A 17,240-nucleotide genomic window follows, 5' to 3' on the forward strand; every position below is an offset into this window, starting at 1 on the left:
ACAAATCGAGTCATTTCCTCATAGGAAGGCCACTATATCTCTCATACTGCTCAGTGATAATTACATCTAAGGCAAGTTGGACCACTTCACACACTTCTGTAAATATTAGGCAAGTTACTGTTATTTTCCTCAGAAACTTTACATCATTTGCTAATACTAATATATAATATTTGGTGAAAAGATGAGTTTTCTAAGGTGTCATTTAGAAATTCATAATTCTTATTTTTAGTCTGTGTTTCACATGGGGAAGCTTTGCAATATACAACAGGGTTCCCACGGAGTCCTCAGTTTCTTCCACCTCCTACATACACAAGACAAAGAATAAAACTACAAAACATAAATATCTTTGACAGCTTTTGATATTTAGGCAATTCTTTTCTGCATTACGCTGCTTGGAAATATACCTCATTTGTCCCTTATTAGAACTGTTTTATGCTTGACCTTCTTTACACGTAACATTAATTATCTGATGTCAGCATTTCAAGTACCGCATAATGTCATACACCCACAGACACGGGCCGCCAAGCTTACCTCTTGGTTAAAGAGGCAAGTTTCCGCCTCTGCTGGTAGAAGCGCTGTGGCAGCAAATAAGCGATCCTCTACATCATCCAGCCACGTAGAGGCAGCCGAGACCCCGTCGTATAGCTTCTGTTCCAAGTCAGCGTTCTGCCTCTTTGTCCCTCCACCCTGAGAAAAAAAGGAAGGAACAAAGGATTAATTACAGTGTTTTGAGGAATCAAAGAAAAATACCAGGATGAGATGCTGGGGTCCAGTGGCTCTGCCTTTCCGGGGCTAATCACTAGCGCTGGGTCTCAACAGCTCACGCCCAGGGGTGGAGCAACCCCCTGGGATCCCAGATCCACAAGGAGACCAAGCGCACCACCCTACCTGGGCTGAAACCTCCTCGAAGGCCTGGTTCAATCCATCCAGCAAAGACGTCACCGCGGATTTATCCTGGGCCTGTCCGTCCCCTTTGTACAGTGGCATGCCAGACAGGAGCCGATTTGGCCTGCTGTAAAGCTGTAGGCAGACGGGAGAGCTTAGTTAGGACCAGTTGTACTCTATCCAGGTGTTCTCATTTAGAAATGAACACTGAAGCAGATGCTGGGAAAACTGTGTTTATGGAAACCTCTGCTGGAGAAAAACCACCTTACAACACACCATGTCCACTAAACATGATGACCAGATCCAGCAATGGCAATGTTTCCCTGATGGACCGAGAAAAAAAGAAAGAGAGAAAAGAAAATAGTGGGGAAAAATGCCTGAATTCTCATCATAGCCTTCCTCTCAACTTAATCTTGGTTTTAGCATAACCCATGATGAAATAATTCAGCCGAAATACCAGAACTAGACTGATCTCTTTGCTTTCATGATTCCTTTACTTCCCCCCTAAACTCTTCTAGGCAAACACAATGTCTCCCCAGTAAGGACTATGATATGGCCTCGCACTCAAACGTTTTAATGATGTTTCTGCTCAAACTCAGTGTCCTGTAATTTTTTAGAACACCTCATCTTGTCCTTACTTTTCAGGCTGATTAACTCATTATCCTCTACACATGCCAGGCTCATTCCCCACTGTGGCTGGATGCTCACCATCCAGCATCTCTTTATAATCCACTGCCTTAAATTCCACACCTCTTCTAGCCACTTTCCACTTTTTTTTTTTTTTTTTTTTTACTTTTGTTTCCTTTTTAATTCCTGCTAATGGAGCCTCCCCAGCTGCTTAATTTGTCAGAAATGTCTCAAGTATTTCCTTAGTTGGGTTACAGGTTCCTAGGAGCAGAAGCCATGTCTCATCCTGAGGCCAGGTGTTCTGCAGAGATGCTAAATACAGTGGAAGTGAACAAAGAAACACTGCTCTGAAAGACTGATGCCTTTTGACCTAATGAACTTGAGGCAAAAAAAAGTGCCTGTTTTTACACTTGAGATTAGTTAAGTATATCATCCAAGTGTACAAAATTGTCAGTAAGGTAACATGAAAAATGAGGGACTTCGGAGTTAAACAGACCTGCATCTCCATCCCAGTTCAGCCTCTTCTTAGTCACAAGACCCTGAGAAATTATCTAATCTCTCCAAGGCTTAGCTGACTGATCTACGAAGAGAGGTAATGTCAACCTCACCACAGCATTGTTATGTTAACACCTAGAACACAAAATATGTTCCTAATAGATCATTCCCTTTCTTTCTGGAAACTCACAGCCGGACTACTTCTTCCTGTACTTTTCTCTCACCTCTTCTCACCAAAGAGAAGAAAGTGCTGACAGGGCACTGAGAGAAAAAGCAGCTCTCCCAGATGAGAGCAGGTATGGTGGAGACGTCCAGGTCAGCAATGCTGGATGGGTGACCCATGCAAGTGTTTAAGCTGAATGGACAAGAGGCAGAATCAGGGGTCGGGCATTTCACGAATGAATAGTAGTAAGTAAGCATGGAATGTGACTAGAAATATCCCAGATTTATCTGACTTAGGAGAGTCAGAAAAGGCTGCAGTCCACCATTTAGGACTGTAAATACCACTTACAGACAAAGGAATGGGGAAATCCTATAACATGAACAGTGCTGTTCTGAGGTCCAGGAGATCTACGTCGGCAATCAAGAACTCAAGCCATGAGTCTGAGGAATGTTTGATCGGGGTGTGAAGAAGGATTCATTCAACACAGGTAGGAGGTCCATGCAAAAGGTATAAGGGCCCTGTGTGCCAGGGTGGGCCCTGTGTGCCAGGGTGGAGTATGATTTCGAGACAACTGCCTCTGGAGAGGGAGGGCTTTCTATTCTCCAGGGCCAGAGCTGGTGATGGTCCTGTGGACAGAGGCAACGAAGGCCCTGGCCAGGGAGTGAGAAGGTGTGAATGCCACAAGAGGCTGTAAACGGAGACAGAGGTGAATGGCTCTGTACGACTTACGCACGGCTCTCAGCAGATGGGGCACCTTTAGACATCCCCCTTTCAGGTGATCCTGGCAAGGTGTACCTGCCCTACAGTGCCCGCTTTGTCAGCTCCTGCCTTTCCCTCCTCTGTAATTATTGATACCCTTTCTCTTCCGGGGTCAGCCTCTCCCAGCTCCTAAGCTAGTCCGGAGCAGAGCAGTGAAAACAGCAGCTTCCCCAGATCCACAGTGAAGGTCTTAGAACTTGCTCTGATGATACCTCCGTGGTGGGATGGCCAGAGCAGGGCTGACCCAGGACCTGGGCTAGGCTTCTATCTCCAGCATCCTGCCGGGCCACAGCTGTGGTGAGCATCACAGGCTTCCCTGACTAGTTCTTAAGGGGTCAATCCCTCTGACTCTCTGTTGTTCTCAGGCTTCTGCTTAGGGTGAACTCATAGCTATTATCTATCTGGAACCTTCTATTGCTATATTTAATTCCACTGGATTTGGCTTGCTTGTTGGAACCAAGTCCAACATCACGAGTATCCACCCATCTTGGGAACCAGCCTACAGATGGGCCAATGACCACTGTAACTGACCCCTGAATTCCCCTCCCTTTAGCTCCACTGGGGTCCCAGTGTGTTTCCCAGTAAGATCTTCGGAAATGATTAAATACTGGAAGTAGCAAAAGAAAATAAGATAACCTGATAACTTACTGACAAATTTGTAGCTTTTTTTTTTTTTTTGGCCTGGATGTGTATATCCTTAATTTTCAAAGTTGTGGGAAAAAAGGGGGGGTCCATTTGAAATTTAATGGTTTACGCTAATGAGTCATCAGATATTAATCTTCTCTGAGGAAAACAGTATCTAGAAGTCAAATAAACTTCCACATATCATTATAAAGAGATATGTGAAACAGGCTTGTTAAGAAGAGTGTAGGATGAGTAATTTTTTTATGTCTTATTTTGGAATTGATAATGAAATATAGGTTGTTGCACAGTTATATTCCCTCCCATAGCATAAGCTGTACATCTTTTATATCAGTTAATATGTAAAAGCAAAACATTCGATACCACTTGCTCTTGTTCGTGTTGCAGAACATTCTGAAGTAGTTTCTGCTTGGTGCTAAATTCCTGATGGAGGCTTTCCCATTTCATTCTCATCTGGTCTTCAGCAGGTGATTTCTGGCCTTCCATCCCCAACTCCTGGGATAACACATCAGGTTTTTCGCTATTAGAAGAATAAATAATCTAAGTTTACAATGTGTGTAAAAAGGCAATAAGTTCTAGGTAATTTATTATGTGTACTAGATCTGGCTTCTAAAATTGCAACCAGATTATTTCAGTCATTAGCTTATACTTTAAAAATATAAATTAAAATAGAAAACTTGAGACTAATAGTAAAGCAAGTATATTCTTACTCATATAATTGAACCATGAGCACAATAATTAAAAAAATACACTGAAAACAGCTCAGCATTAAAGATAAAAATAACTGTAACTTTTAGAACCAGAAAGCAGACGATAAGACTTGTATCCTTTGACAAATAGCCCACAAACTGATTCAAAAGCCCTAAAAATGCTGCCTAGTCTATTGAGAGTTTTCACCCTGAGTCCAAGGAAAATACTACAGAACAGGTTTCAGGACATGCAATAGGAGTACAGAATGTGGAAGGGTCATCCTTAAAGAGAGGCATAAGGTAGCATCTGAGACTATGGCTCTGGGGGTGAGACAGATCTGGGTTCCCTGTTCCAGCACATGAGATTTGTGACTTTGAGTAAGTCACTTCACTTCTCAGAGCCTCAATTTCCTCATCTTTATTTTTTTTTATCCTTTTGGCTGTGCCGTGTGGCACGTGGGATCTTAGTTCACCGACCAGGGATTGAACCCCGGCCCCCTGCATTGGAAGCGTGGAGTCTTAACCACTGGATCGCCAGGGGAGTCCAATCTTCTCATCTTTAAAATGAAGATAGTACCTATCTTGCAGAAGTATGAGAATTAAATTTAGAGAAGATATGCATAATGCCTATGACCCTATCTGGTCAAAAACAGCCACTCAGTCAATGCGGCCTAATGATAATGGTAATGGCAATGATAAGAACCTGGGGGACCCAAGTTCCAATAGGTCCTAGTTTGTCAGGGGTTTTGAAGTCCTAACTAGAACCAGCCGAAAGCCATACTAGATAGCCATTACTATTACTTTGATGGAAACTTTTGCTCAAGTGAAGAAAAAAAATAACCAGTTCATTGGCAGAATAATACTATACACTACCCCAAAGCCAATTCTTTTCAGAATAAGCATTGAATACAATAGTTTCTTTAGGTAGGTCTGTTGAAGTAAACCTTAAAAAATTATCTATAAGGCTATGATGCAGCACTTCTACTTCTAAGATATAACAGAATCTTTCTTACCTGCACACTTAAAGACATGTTAAGAGGTTAAGTTCAACAATGCTAGTAATAGCAAAAAACAAACAAAAAAAAATGGCAACAATATAAAGGCCCATCAGTAAGAAAATGGGTAAGTTGTTATAGTTACAAGTTAAAATACTGTTAAGCAGTTAAAATGAAAAAACTAGATCTATATGTATCAACATGGATTGATCTAAAAAAGTAATGCTGAGTGAAAAAATATCAAAATAAAATTGATACCTCTAATTTTGCTATATTAGTCTCTGGATTTTTCTGCCTTTTTTTTTTTTTTTTTTTTTCCTTTGGCCTCATCCCACGGCTTGTGGGATCTTAGTTCCCTGACCAGGGATAAAACCTGGGCCCTCGGCAGTGAGAGTACAGAGTCCTAACCACTGGACTGCCAAGGAATTCCCTAAGGATTTTTCTGCTTTTTAAAAAGCATTTTAAATAAAAAACAAGTTTTAAAATTCTTCTGAAATTAAATTTCTTTATTGTGCTGTTTTTTGGGGTGGTGGACTGCAGTGCGTCACTTTTAATTCATTTATATTTGCATAACAATTTAGTATAAAACCTGGGGATATCTGGGAATTCCTTGGCGGTCCAGTGGTTAGGACTCCGCTTTCAGCGCAAAGGGCTTGGGTGCAATCCCTGGTCAGGGAACTAAGATCCCGCAAGCCGTGTGGCCAAAAAAGGAAAAAAAAAAAAAAAAACTCCTGGGGATATTTAATATGTATATATTCTTATGTTTAAGTATTGACACATATATAATGCCACCAGCAAATTAAATAAGAACACAGCCTTTCGTTTCCCATAGAAAATATTCTTCTTTTCCTTTGATATTTATATCAATTAATTTCCAGTTGAGTTTCCTTAGTGATCTTGGAAGGACTCCTCCATCAAGGACTCCTCCACGTCACGTAGTACTTATTCCTTATTTATTAAATTTGTAGCCATGAAGCAAACCATGCCCATCCCACAGGGATTTTCTGACATAAACCAATTCACACTTGATAGTCTTAGAAAATCAGCTAATATGTTGAAGGCTGACTATATAAAGTTTTTCCCTAGCAACGTTATTCTGTTCTTTTAAAAATATATACATATATTTTTCTTTTGACTTCTGGATAGCGTTTAATTGATGGTTGTTTGTTTGCTCGGTGTATTTACCAAAAGGCACGGCTGCTCTGTCATCAACTAGATTTAAAGGAGATTTTTCTAAAGATTTTGTATAAAAATTAAAGAATGTGTAAGTATTTGGAGTAAATGTTCTACAGAAAGCCAGTACTGCACTGCAAATTTCTCTTTAAAATATTTTTATATTTGAACGCGCAATTTATAGCTGTTTGTCTTTCATTTGGCTCCTTTCCAAAGCTAAAGGCCAAGGAAAGAAAAGAAAATCATGGCAAGAAAGTTGCAGAATATTCCTACCGCTGCTTCTTGTGACTCTACATACAATGAGGAGGCAATGTGTGGATGTGTTCTTCGTAAAAACAGAGTTTGGCAAAAATATTCAGAAAACTATGAGGGATGAAGAAACGTCTTAGAAGAACTGGGAACAGAAAAGAAAATGCAAAGTGAAGGCAAGTCTCTACTCAGAGTCGAAACAGCGTTCCTCGTTTTAGATTTATACAGACCCATGTTTATGGCCTTATCAGCATTTTTAAGCCTGAGGACAACAGAGACTTTTAAAACCCCATTATATTTTAACACAATGTGTACAGTATTAGGGTTATTTTAATGGAATTCCTGACCATAGATGTTATTCATTCCTATTTTATGTATTCATTCCTATTCTTTTAAATTGATATTTATTAGTTGTATCAATATTTTTACTGCTTTTTGTTTTTCTTTCCTTGAATATCTTCCTATTTCTTATATGTATATACATATATAGTCAACACGCATGTCATATGTCAGCAACTTTATGTCAAACTGAATAACCTTAAAAAAAAAAGGAAAGAAAAATCTCCAAATCTACCCTCGCCAAAGTTACCTTTGATCATCCACATCTACTCTGGTTCTTACTCATACATGTACTATACATTCAATTTTATATCACATTTTTTACTTAGGACCACATATACATTTTCTGATATTGTTACATAATTTTTTGTTAAGATTATATAGGCATAAAATGTTTCTTAGGCCTTTTTTTTTTAATAGGCATTTCTGCCTTTTTAAATTATTTGGTATTATAAATAATATTTCAAAAGTCATCTTTATACCATGTATTTCCTCCAAACAAATGTTCAGAAATGAAAACACTGGAGGCCATGGAGTTAAAGCTCTTTGACACATGATGGTTGTCAAAGGATGCTGCTAAATTTCAACCGTTGGCATTGCATGAACACAGAGGTTTCGCTGAAAGTTTTTTTTTTAATGTTTTAGATTTTAAAGATACTTCTCCTATATATCCTTTCAGTTGACATTCACAATGTTCACAGCACAGCCCTTCTGTGATGACGGTAGTCAATTATTACTCTAATTCTATTGATAAGCAAACAAAGTCTCAGAGTTGAGTTACTTTTCCATGGTGACAAATACAGAACAGGAATAAAACCCAGACCTGCCTCAAAATACAGGGACACTTCCACGCTTCTTCAGTTTATTTTCCTTCCTACCTTTTAAACCAGAATCTTCAACCTGAAAATTCTCCACTTTCCTTAATTTTTCTTCAACACTTTACTTTCCTGTGTAAAAGACTTTCAGTCTCTACTCCAAACCAGGACTCAAAGCTCAATGACTTTATATACAGAAACTGTAGAAACAGATCATCAAGGAAACTCAAGATACTTAGAAGGCACATATATTTATTTTTCAGAATGATATTAGGGGAAGATTAGCTCTGGTAGGGAAAATGTTTTGCAGTTAGATATAATTATTCAGTTAGAAATACCATGAATCTAATTTTATAATGCATTTCTTATTTGATTTTAAAAATGAACTTAGCATCTTCTATAGACAGAAATGCTAAGCGTAGTGGAAAGAGGGTAAGCAAGTTAGCCATTATAATTACTAGCTATACTCATGCTGCACAACAAAATGTTCAAAATGCAAGTAAATGTAACATCATAAAGTGAAAACAAAATGATTAAATTTTTGCAGATGTTCAAAATAAAATTTTGAGTGAGATATTTACATTTCTTCAAATGTTAGGAAAACAGTGACAAGAAGAGAACAGTAAGCTGTCATCAGAGAAATGTAAATCAAAACCACAATTAGGTATCACCTCACACCTGTCAGAATGGCTATCATCAAAAAAACCACAAATAACAAATGTTGGCAAGGATGTGAAGCAAAGGGAACTGTTGTACACTGCTGGTGGGAATGTAAATTGGTGCAGTCACTGTGGAAAACAGTATGGAGGTTCCTCAAAAAACTAAAAATAAAACTGTCATAAGTTCCAGCAATTCCACTCCTCGGTATATATTTGAAGAAAATAAAAACTCTAATCTGAAAAGATACTTGCACCCCAATGTTCATGGCAGCATTATTTACAGTAGCCAAGATATGGAAGCAACCTAAGTGTCCATCAACAGATGAATGGATAAAGAAGATGTGGTACCTATATACAATGGAATATTACTCAGCCATAAAAAAGAATGAAAAGTTTTCCACTTGCAACAACATGGATAGACTTAGAGGGTATTATGCTTAGTGAAATAAGTCAGACAGAGAAAGACAAATACTGTATGATATCACTTAAACATGGAATCTAAAAGAATAAAACAAACTAGTGAATTAAAAAAAAAAAGAATGAAAGAAACCTACCCAACACCACCAGAAGTCTCTGCAGCTGAGTGTTGGGTTAGAATTTCCTCTCCAAGACTGGCTACTGACTGGAGGAGGCTCTTCTGCTCTGCTAATTCCTGTTCCAATTCCTGCTCAAGGAAAAGGACAAATAAAAACATCTTTGTTACTTTATGATTATTGTCTACAATCACAGCTCTATGTCTAGAAAATTTTCAGAGAACTTTGGTAGTAAGTTTTTAAGTTTGCACATTACACAAAAGGTGTGGTTTAGGTAACTGTTCAGACATGTCTCCAAGTCTTCTGTAACTTTCTTTGGCTTTGATAAAAGATACTCTCTGAATAATCTTGGAAAAAAAAAAAAAAAAATCAATGAGAAAAGAAACTTTTGCTGGGCAATGGTGCCCCCAAGTGGTACAAAATGCACTTTCACTTTTCAAAAGTCGATACTGCCTTGTTCTAACTGAAAGAGACCCTTGAGAGCAACAGCTCTCTTCAATTTCCCACTCACTTGATAAATTGGATCATCAATGGCCTCAGTTTTACTTTTTCATTATTTATAATAAATGTCTCTACTCTTTGATAAAATATTTTAATATGCCCTCTCCATAAAGTGAAGATATCAATGAGCAATCCTTCTCAGTCATCACAGCTCATTTGTTTCACCTGGCAGTAACTTGCAATCCTATTTTCTGATGGTATCTACTTGAGAGCTGAAAGCAAATTTCATTTCTTTTAAAAACATGTAACTCAGACATTTACCAATTCTCAGAGGCCTCCCTGAGGTTTTTATTATTTATAATAGAGGCAAGACTAGAAATAGAGGGCAGATTATAATTGAGTTACACTGTTTTAAAACTAAGCACAAGCTCTTCTTTCAGAACCGACTTTAAAATGACCAGTCATTCCAGTGGTCACAAGTAAGTACATGGAAAGGAAACAGCCAGGTTCTGCTTCTGTCCAAAGAGAAGATAAAGGAGCATTCTGTCTTTAGTACAGAAGGAACTTGTCCTTCTAAAACATTTCTCTCAAGGTGTTCGTCTGGTCTATCTGCAGGTGGGAAGGTCAGAAAGTGCGTTACTTTTTGCTGCTGGAGGCTGCTCTGTCGCTGTTGGGTCCACGCGGTCCGAGCTTGAGCCAGCCATTCCTGAACGCCGGGGCTCTGAGTGGCAGCCAGGTCAGCATCGCTCTCCTCCTTCTCTTGGGCTGTCCCCTGCTTTAAACGAGGCAGAAATCAAGAGTCATACTACCCACTGGAAGACCTTAACCAAAACAGAGTGACAGCTCCTTTTTAGCGTGGTCTGAATAATGATACCAAAGTGGCTCCATGTGGACATGAGACCACATTAAAAAAAACGGTAAGACAAAACCCCCTGAATTTATGGCATTTGCAGGAGGGAGATGATTATACTCAGAAACACCTGAGGGGAAAAAAACTGTCCTCTAGAGGCTAGGATTTTTAGCTGACTGATGTGGTCACCACATACCATTCTGGAATTTTTTCCATGAGAATATAACTCTAGATCTTATTTCCTTTACTGTCACCACCAGGACTAGACTCCGCTGCCATCTGTTGCCACTCTGGCTTTGACAAAGTATGGCTAAAGGAGAAAGCCAATGTAATTACTTATTACCCGGGCAGGAGTTCATTCTTCCTGCTAGACTGTCCTGACGGAATTTAACAGGCCCTAAAATACGGTGTATCAGAATGGAACTAGTTCTGAATGAGTGCCTTTCTACTCCCATATATTTATACGTCACAGGATAAATTACACCATTTGGGTATGACTCATGTACTAAATACGGATCAGTACCCACTGTGTGTCAGGCACTGTTTTGGGCATTGGGTGGTATTCAGCCCAGAAGCCAGACAAGGGCCCTGCTGGGGAGACAGACAATAAACAAACAAGATACACTGGGATGGTGATAAGAGCTACAAAGAATGTGAAACTAGATAATGGGATGGAAAGTGAAGGGCAAGGGTTTCTTAGGCTGGGGAGGAAGGCGTCTGCAGAGCTGACAATGTGTGTGGAGTGCTGGCAAAGATTGGGGAGGGGCCTCCAGGCCTAGGGAACCGCTGGAGCAAAGGCCGTAGGGGAAAGAAGCTTAGCATCTCAGAGAGAGCAGAGACAGGGCAAGCATGGCTGGAGCAAGGGGAGGGGCCGGGGGCAGGCGCAAAGAAAGGGAACAAAGGGAACATTCTTTAGGGTGCTTCCATAGAGGAGTCGTCCTGCGGAGATGCTGCTCCCCCAGCCTCTGGCTCCTCTCTGCCGACTCTGACCACGGAATGGGGTACAGCCACCCCAGCTCAGCCCGCCTGACTGCCCACAAAGACCCTTCTCTTCCTCTTATTTTCAGAACTGTACGCTAACTCTTACAGAGAAATAGATGGGGGCTGTTCCCCCTCTGTCTTACCCAATAGAATCTCATAATTAAACTGTAAAATGTTCCAGATCGTCAACCTGGCAACATCTGTATCCGTGCTTGAAGTGCAGTGAAGCAAACAGTGAAACCTATAGGTACTATTTATATTTCATCCTGATTCTGAGCCACCTTAGCTCACAGGTACTCGCTTTCCTTTAAGATGACCCAGCTCCCCAGTGAAAGAAGGCGGCTTAGGTAGAACAACTGGTGTGCCACTGGCCTAAAACATGTTATTTGCATTTCGCAGGACCTTCAGGTGACTAGTGACACCCAGGTCGGTACGTTCCCCGCCCTCCCAGGAGTGCCTCTTCCAGAGAAGCAGTGATCTTCCTGAAGGTGGGAGGTTTGGGGTGGTCCGGCATTCCTCCAGGACTGAAGGCCACACATTTCTGCATAAAGCAGTCTCCCCCATCTGAGAACGCTCCATCTACCCAGATCCTGGCTTTTCCAGGCAAGGAGGAAACAGCAGGTCAAAACGGACCTGTAGAGAATGACCCCAAAGAAGTCAGTGTAACAGGTTGAAAGCTGTCCCTAGTCAAAGCCCCAGTGACAAAACAGTGGCCATGGTCCTGACCTGCGAACTCTCTTTTGTGGGCTCCAGCCACTTCCTCTCTGCTTTGCCCTTCGGTAAAGGTTTGTTTTCAGAGCCCAGCCTGAAGACTCCGTGGCAACTCCTCAGGGCCCCAGCTCACCCTTCTCTGCAGGTAACTATAGTCTGACTGAGAGCTCTGATTTCAAATTCCTCACACTGGAGAAAAATGCCAATTGTACTTGGAAAAACAGCAGTTGAAATCTTAGGTCTTAAGGACAACTTAACCACTTTTACACGCACGGACACATTTCAGATTCTAAGACAAAATCTAAGAAGGGGACTCATATTTGATTAATTGAATCCACAGCTTGAGAAAAAAGGAAATTATGCAGCATCAAAAACAGATGCCTAGTACGCATTTTCTCTGTGGTGAGGTTTGGTTTTTCAGTTAGCCAGTTTTTCTCTGGCTGATTTCATCATTTTGAAACATCAGTCTTGGACCACAGGAAGCAAAAAATGATTAAGAATCGGTTCAAATTCCTTTTCCTTTCCCCTTGGGATACGAAGGCATTGACAGAAGGAATAAAATAATGGTAATTACAGTATCTGAGGTCTGATAACAGTTTTCTGACCTATCTAGGGAATAGCAAATAAGGTGGATTACATAGCCCCACCCAGGTGGGACCCAGAGGGATCCCGCCTCGGTGGGGCTATGTGAGCTGTTTATTGTGGAAATACTAGAAGAGTAACCATTTTTGCCAGGAACATTCCTTGGAACATTAGCGAGGATTGGAGAATACTTAACATTAAATAAAACACTTGTTTATAAAGCATTTCATTATTTATGTAGGGTGAACTCTGTTCCTTAGATGAATGATAATGTGTGCAAATGATTTAAACTTATTACAAAGAAAGACATCATGTAACTCGAGAGATGTTATTATATGCCTGCGTCATAGAGAGAAGGAAACCATTTTGGGGTGGGGTGGGGAGAACTAACTGGATTATTCACTGATGTGCCTAGAAGTCCAATTAGTTAAAAAGAATGGCCATAAGACATGTGACCATTTTACAGATAACTAGCACTGAGGAATTGTGTGCGTATGGTCACACATGATTTAGGAAGGTATTCCAGCTCTCCTGAATTATGCAAACCCAACTTCACTGACGTCCACACTCAATGGAAGTTTTTTTTTCCCCCAGTTAACATTAGTTAAGTTTAGATCAACTCCGTACACCGGGGTAAATAGTCCTTTTCCTGGTAATAATAATGTAAACTGGACTCTATTCCTGCAGTTGGAAAAATAATCTCAACAGCTCCGATTGTATTTAGAAAATCCATATTTTATATCCTGGGAACTCACGAGACGAAAAGATGATGGTATTTATAGATACTTTAAAACAAACAACGACCAATTTCAGTGCAAACAGTGCCACATTTTTCTGTATTTACACTTCACACAGCAGTATCCCCAGGGAAGCTTACACTTGCGGGCAGAGTCAGAACTTTAGTCAATGTGAAGAATCCCTGCGGCCAGGATCTGCTGGGTGTGGGCACCAGGCCTACCAGTCTCAGACCAGGCCTCGGAGCATGTCAGGAGTTTTTCCTCCCAAAGAATGCGCTCTGCAAACAGTTGCTGTTATTATTATACTGAGACTGGAGCACTTCCTGTAAGCGCTACTTGCATGAAAATCCTCAGGATTTTTTTTAAAAAGTTAAACACTACTATCATCCCTATTGTACAGATCAGAAAACATCAGTGAGACACATTTTGGGAAGTTCAAGAATCTTGCCCCAGAGTCACCTACTCAGTGACTGGCGGCGCCAGGCGGGGGAGACGTCAGAGCAGCAGTTCTAAAGCGACGGCTCGGGAACCAGGCCTGGCTTCTGATAGGTTTGTTTGGCACACAAATTATTTTAAAATTTTAGAATAAAATGTCAACGTTTTAAAACTGGAAAATTTTAGATATAAATATGCTTTCTCTGGAAGATCTAGCAATGCTGCCTGTAAATTCTGGAGCTGAGTAACAACTGCTTCTTTGACAGGCGACCAGCTTGCCAAGGTCCTGACTGGGTCAGCTTCACTCATTTATATTCCCTTCCCAGGCCCTGAGGCCTTGCAACTGTGCCAGCACCCTTCCTCTCTTTAACCTCTAGATGTGCCTGGGTATTAGGCTGGCCCTTCCCTTCCTACCTGCCTCTAGGCATAGGGCACAACTGGAGACTGATAAATGATAACTATCCCAGACATGAAACCTTGAAGTCCTTCCCTTTGTTTTGGTTTCTTGAAGTTCATTCACACACCAACAATGGGGGGAAAATGAGGGGAAAAAAAAGCATTACGCGTGAGATTGACAATAACTTTTATAAAACTAAGTGAACTGTGGTATACTCTCCCAGCTAGAAAATCCTTCTAGTTTTGTTCAACTTTAATACTTTTAACATTTTACTTTTTGCTTTAATTCATAAAGTCAGACTGTGTATGCATTTTAAAGTATGTGAATTTAACGTGAAAAGTTGCATCTTGTCTTTATTGGCATTTATTTATCTAATAGTGAGTTCAAGTATTTTTTCATACGTTCATTGGCCATTTGTATTTCTTTTCCTTTGAATCACCTCTTCGTATTTTTTGTCTATATTTCTATTAGGTGACCTTTTCTTATTTTTTTATTGATTTACAATAAGATTTCTGGAAATTAAGGGAATTAATTCCTGGTCATGTGAATTGCATAGTTTCTTCCGTATTTGTCCATGTCATTTAATTTGGTTAATATTTTCTTGGTCATACAGAACTTTCTCACTTCTATGTAGTAATTTTAAAGAAACTAAAATTCTGGGTTTGGGGAACACTGGCAAAGGTCCTTCCGATCCCAAGATTTTTTTTTTAAATACCCATACATCCAGAACGTTTTAGATTTAGGTTTTACATTAAATCTTTGATCCACCTGTGATGCACTTTTTTCTGTAAAGAGTGGGATAGGGGATCTAGTTTATCATATTTCAAGTGGCTTGCCTATTACTTTATTTATTCATTATAATTTAATTTATTTATTTTTGGCTGTGTTCGGTCTTCGTTGCTGCATGCGGGCTTTCTCTAGTTGTGGCGAGCCGGGGCTACTCTTCGTTGCGGTGTGCGGGCTTCTCACTGCAGTGGCTTCTCTTGTTGCGGAGCACCGGCTCTAGGTACACGGGCTTCATTAGTTGCAGTGCATGGGCTTAATTGCTCTGCGGCATGTGGGATCTTCCCAGGCCAGGGCTTGAACCCGTGTCCTCTGCATTAGCAGGTGGTTTCTTAAACACTGCGCCACCAGGGAAGTCCCCTATTACTTTATTATTATTTACACAGTGAATCGTATTTTAAACAGTGACTTGAAATGCCACCTTAAACATTTATCTAATGCCCTTGTATACTGGGATCTCTTTTGGGAATATTTATTCTAATTTTTTGTTCATCCATTTATTGTGCCAATACTAATTATTGTAATATTGTATTTTAATATATAAGAATATTTAACCCCTCGTAACTCTTTACTGTCAGAATTTTACAGTTTTTTTCAGGTTTATTTTATTCCAGGTAAACCTGGTATCATTTTGTCACATTTCAAATATATACAGTTAGTATTTTAGTTGTGAATAACTTAAATTTATGTTTTAGTAGAGGAAAATTTGACATGTTTAAGATACTGTATTCCTATCTAAAAATAAAGTTTCTCTCTATTTTTTCAGGTATTTTTGGTATCACTCGGGTTTTAAAATGTCGAGATTTCAAATACTTTATATTTTGTTCATGTTATAAATGGAAAATTATTGTATATTATTTCGCTAACTTTTTATTTATACAGGAAAGTTATGGGTTCTCTATTTCATCTTTTTAATAAGCCAGTCTTCTTACTAAATTCTTCCATTGCTTCTAATAGTTTTCTGTTGACTAGGCTTAATGTTCCAGATCATGTAATCATATGATTAGCAAAGAACTGAAAATACGTAGTTTAGTCCAAAAAAATTTATTACACTGAGAAAGCAGAAGCAATCGCAGTGAATGTTCATTAAGCTCCCACTATAATATTTGTGCCATATCCCCTGCCAGCATCTGTACTCAAATACAGATGTTTCCCTCCCTCCTGATAGTGGTTCCAAGACCACTCCCTCCCCTATGATCCCATCTTCTCCCTTCTAACAAGAAGACTGTTGCGGCAATCTCACTTCTTTCTCATCCATTTTTCCTCTACTGAGTTGTTTCCATCTCCCTGTAAACATGTCATTATTCTCTGATCTTAAAATGGAACAAATTTCTCCTAACTTACTTCTTATAGTTTATTCCATTCCTCTGTTCCTCTTTATAGTGAAACTCCTGAGTTTCCTGCACGCTTCCTCTCCAACTCCCTTCTCCATTCTCACTTCCATTTCAGAGGGTTTTTTGCCTCCACTATTTCACTGAAAAGCTGTGGTTGGGGTCACAGAAGACCTGCATGTTGCTAAATCCAGTGGTCAGTTCTCAGTCCTCATTTTAACTCACTTACCCTCAAGTGTCTTCCAGGAACCCAAATCTCACTTTTCTTCCCACCTCACTGGTGTTTCCTTTTTACTCTTTTTGGTGGGCTCCTCCACATTTTCCAAACTTTTCACACTGGAGCATCCCAGCACTTGGTGCTCTTTATCTCTCCTCACACCCTTGGTGAACTCATGGAGTCTCAAGCCCTTGAGGACCATCTAGAGGCTGATGATTCGGTCTAGGTCTGTCTCTTGAATTCCAACCACTGCTTAACGTTGAGTACGCATCTCAAACCTAACCTATCCCTAAGGAAACCATTGACCTAACTAGCCCTCCTTCCCCCAGTTCTGTTCCTCAGAGTTTTCACTTTCCCAATTATCCACAATCTAATAAGTCCTCATCACTTCTAACCTCCTAACTGGTCTCTCAGCTTCCACCCTGATCCCCTACAGCAGTTATAATTTGATCTTGTCACTCCTTTGTCCCCCAACACTCCAATGGCTTCTCAATTCCCCCAGCATAAAAAGCCAAAGCCCATACGATGCCTACAAGGTCCTCTGCACCCTGGGCCCCTGTTACCTGTCTGACCTCTCTCGCCTTGCTCACTCCACTCCAGCCGTTGGGCTTACTGAACAGACCAGGTAGAAGCCCACCTGGGAGCCTTTGCCCTTGCCTCCCCCTGAGCCTGGAACTCTATCCTTCCATGTCCACATGGCTCACTCCTTCAAACGTAACCTGAGGAAGGCTTCCTTGGCCACCCTGTTTAGA

General features: G+C 40.3%; 1 protein-coding gene across 19 annotated transcripts in view; it reads right to left on the reverse strand.

The window, feature by feature from the left end:
* Positions 1-17,240, reverse strand: part of SYNE1 (spectrin repeat containing nuclear envelope protein 1) — a 465,530-nt gene that overhangs the window by 131,923 nt on the left and 316,367 nt on the right. For 13 of the 19 annotated variants that reach the window (XM_079939340.1, XM_079939346.1, XM_079939345.1 and 10 more), the window contains 5 exons: positions 10,105-10,239; positions 9,045-9,154; positions 3,935-4,091; positions 889-1,020; positions 532-687 (listed from right to left, as the gene is read on the reverse strand). In XM_079939340.1, the coding sequence (XP_079795466.1) occupies positions 532-687; positions 889-1,020; positions 3,935-4,091; positions 9,045-9,154; positions 10,105-10,239 (690 nt within the window). The remainder of the gene's footprint in view (positions 1-531; positions 688-888; positions 1,021-3,934; positions 4,092-9,044; positions 9,155-10,104; positions 10,240-17,240) is intronic. The other 6 variants (XM_079939347.1, XM_079939330.1, XM_079939344.1 and 3 more) reach the window with 3 other exon arrangements.

Source organism: Stenella coeruleoalba, assembly GCF_951394435.1.
Source record: "Stenella coeruleoalba genome assembly, chromosome: 12".
In the NCBI taxonomy this organism is placed as follows: domain Eukaryota; kingdom Metazoa; phylum Chordata; class Mammalia; order Artiodactyla; family Delphinidae; genus Stenella; species Stenella coeruleoalba.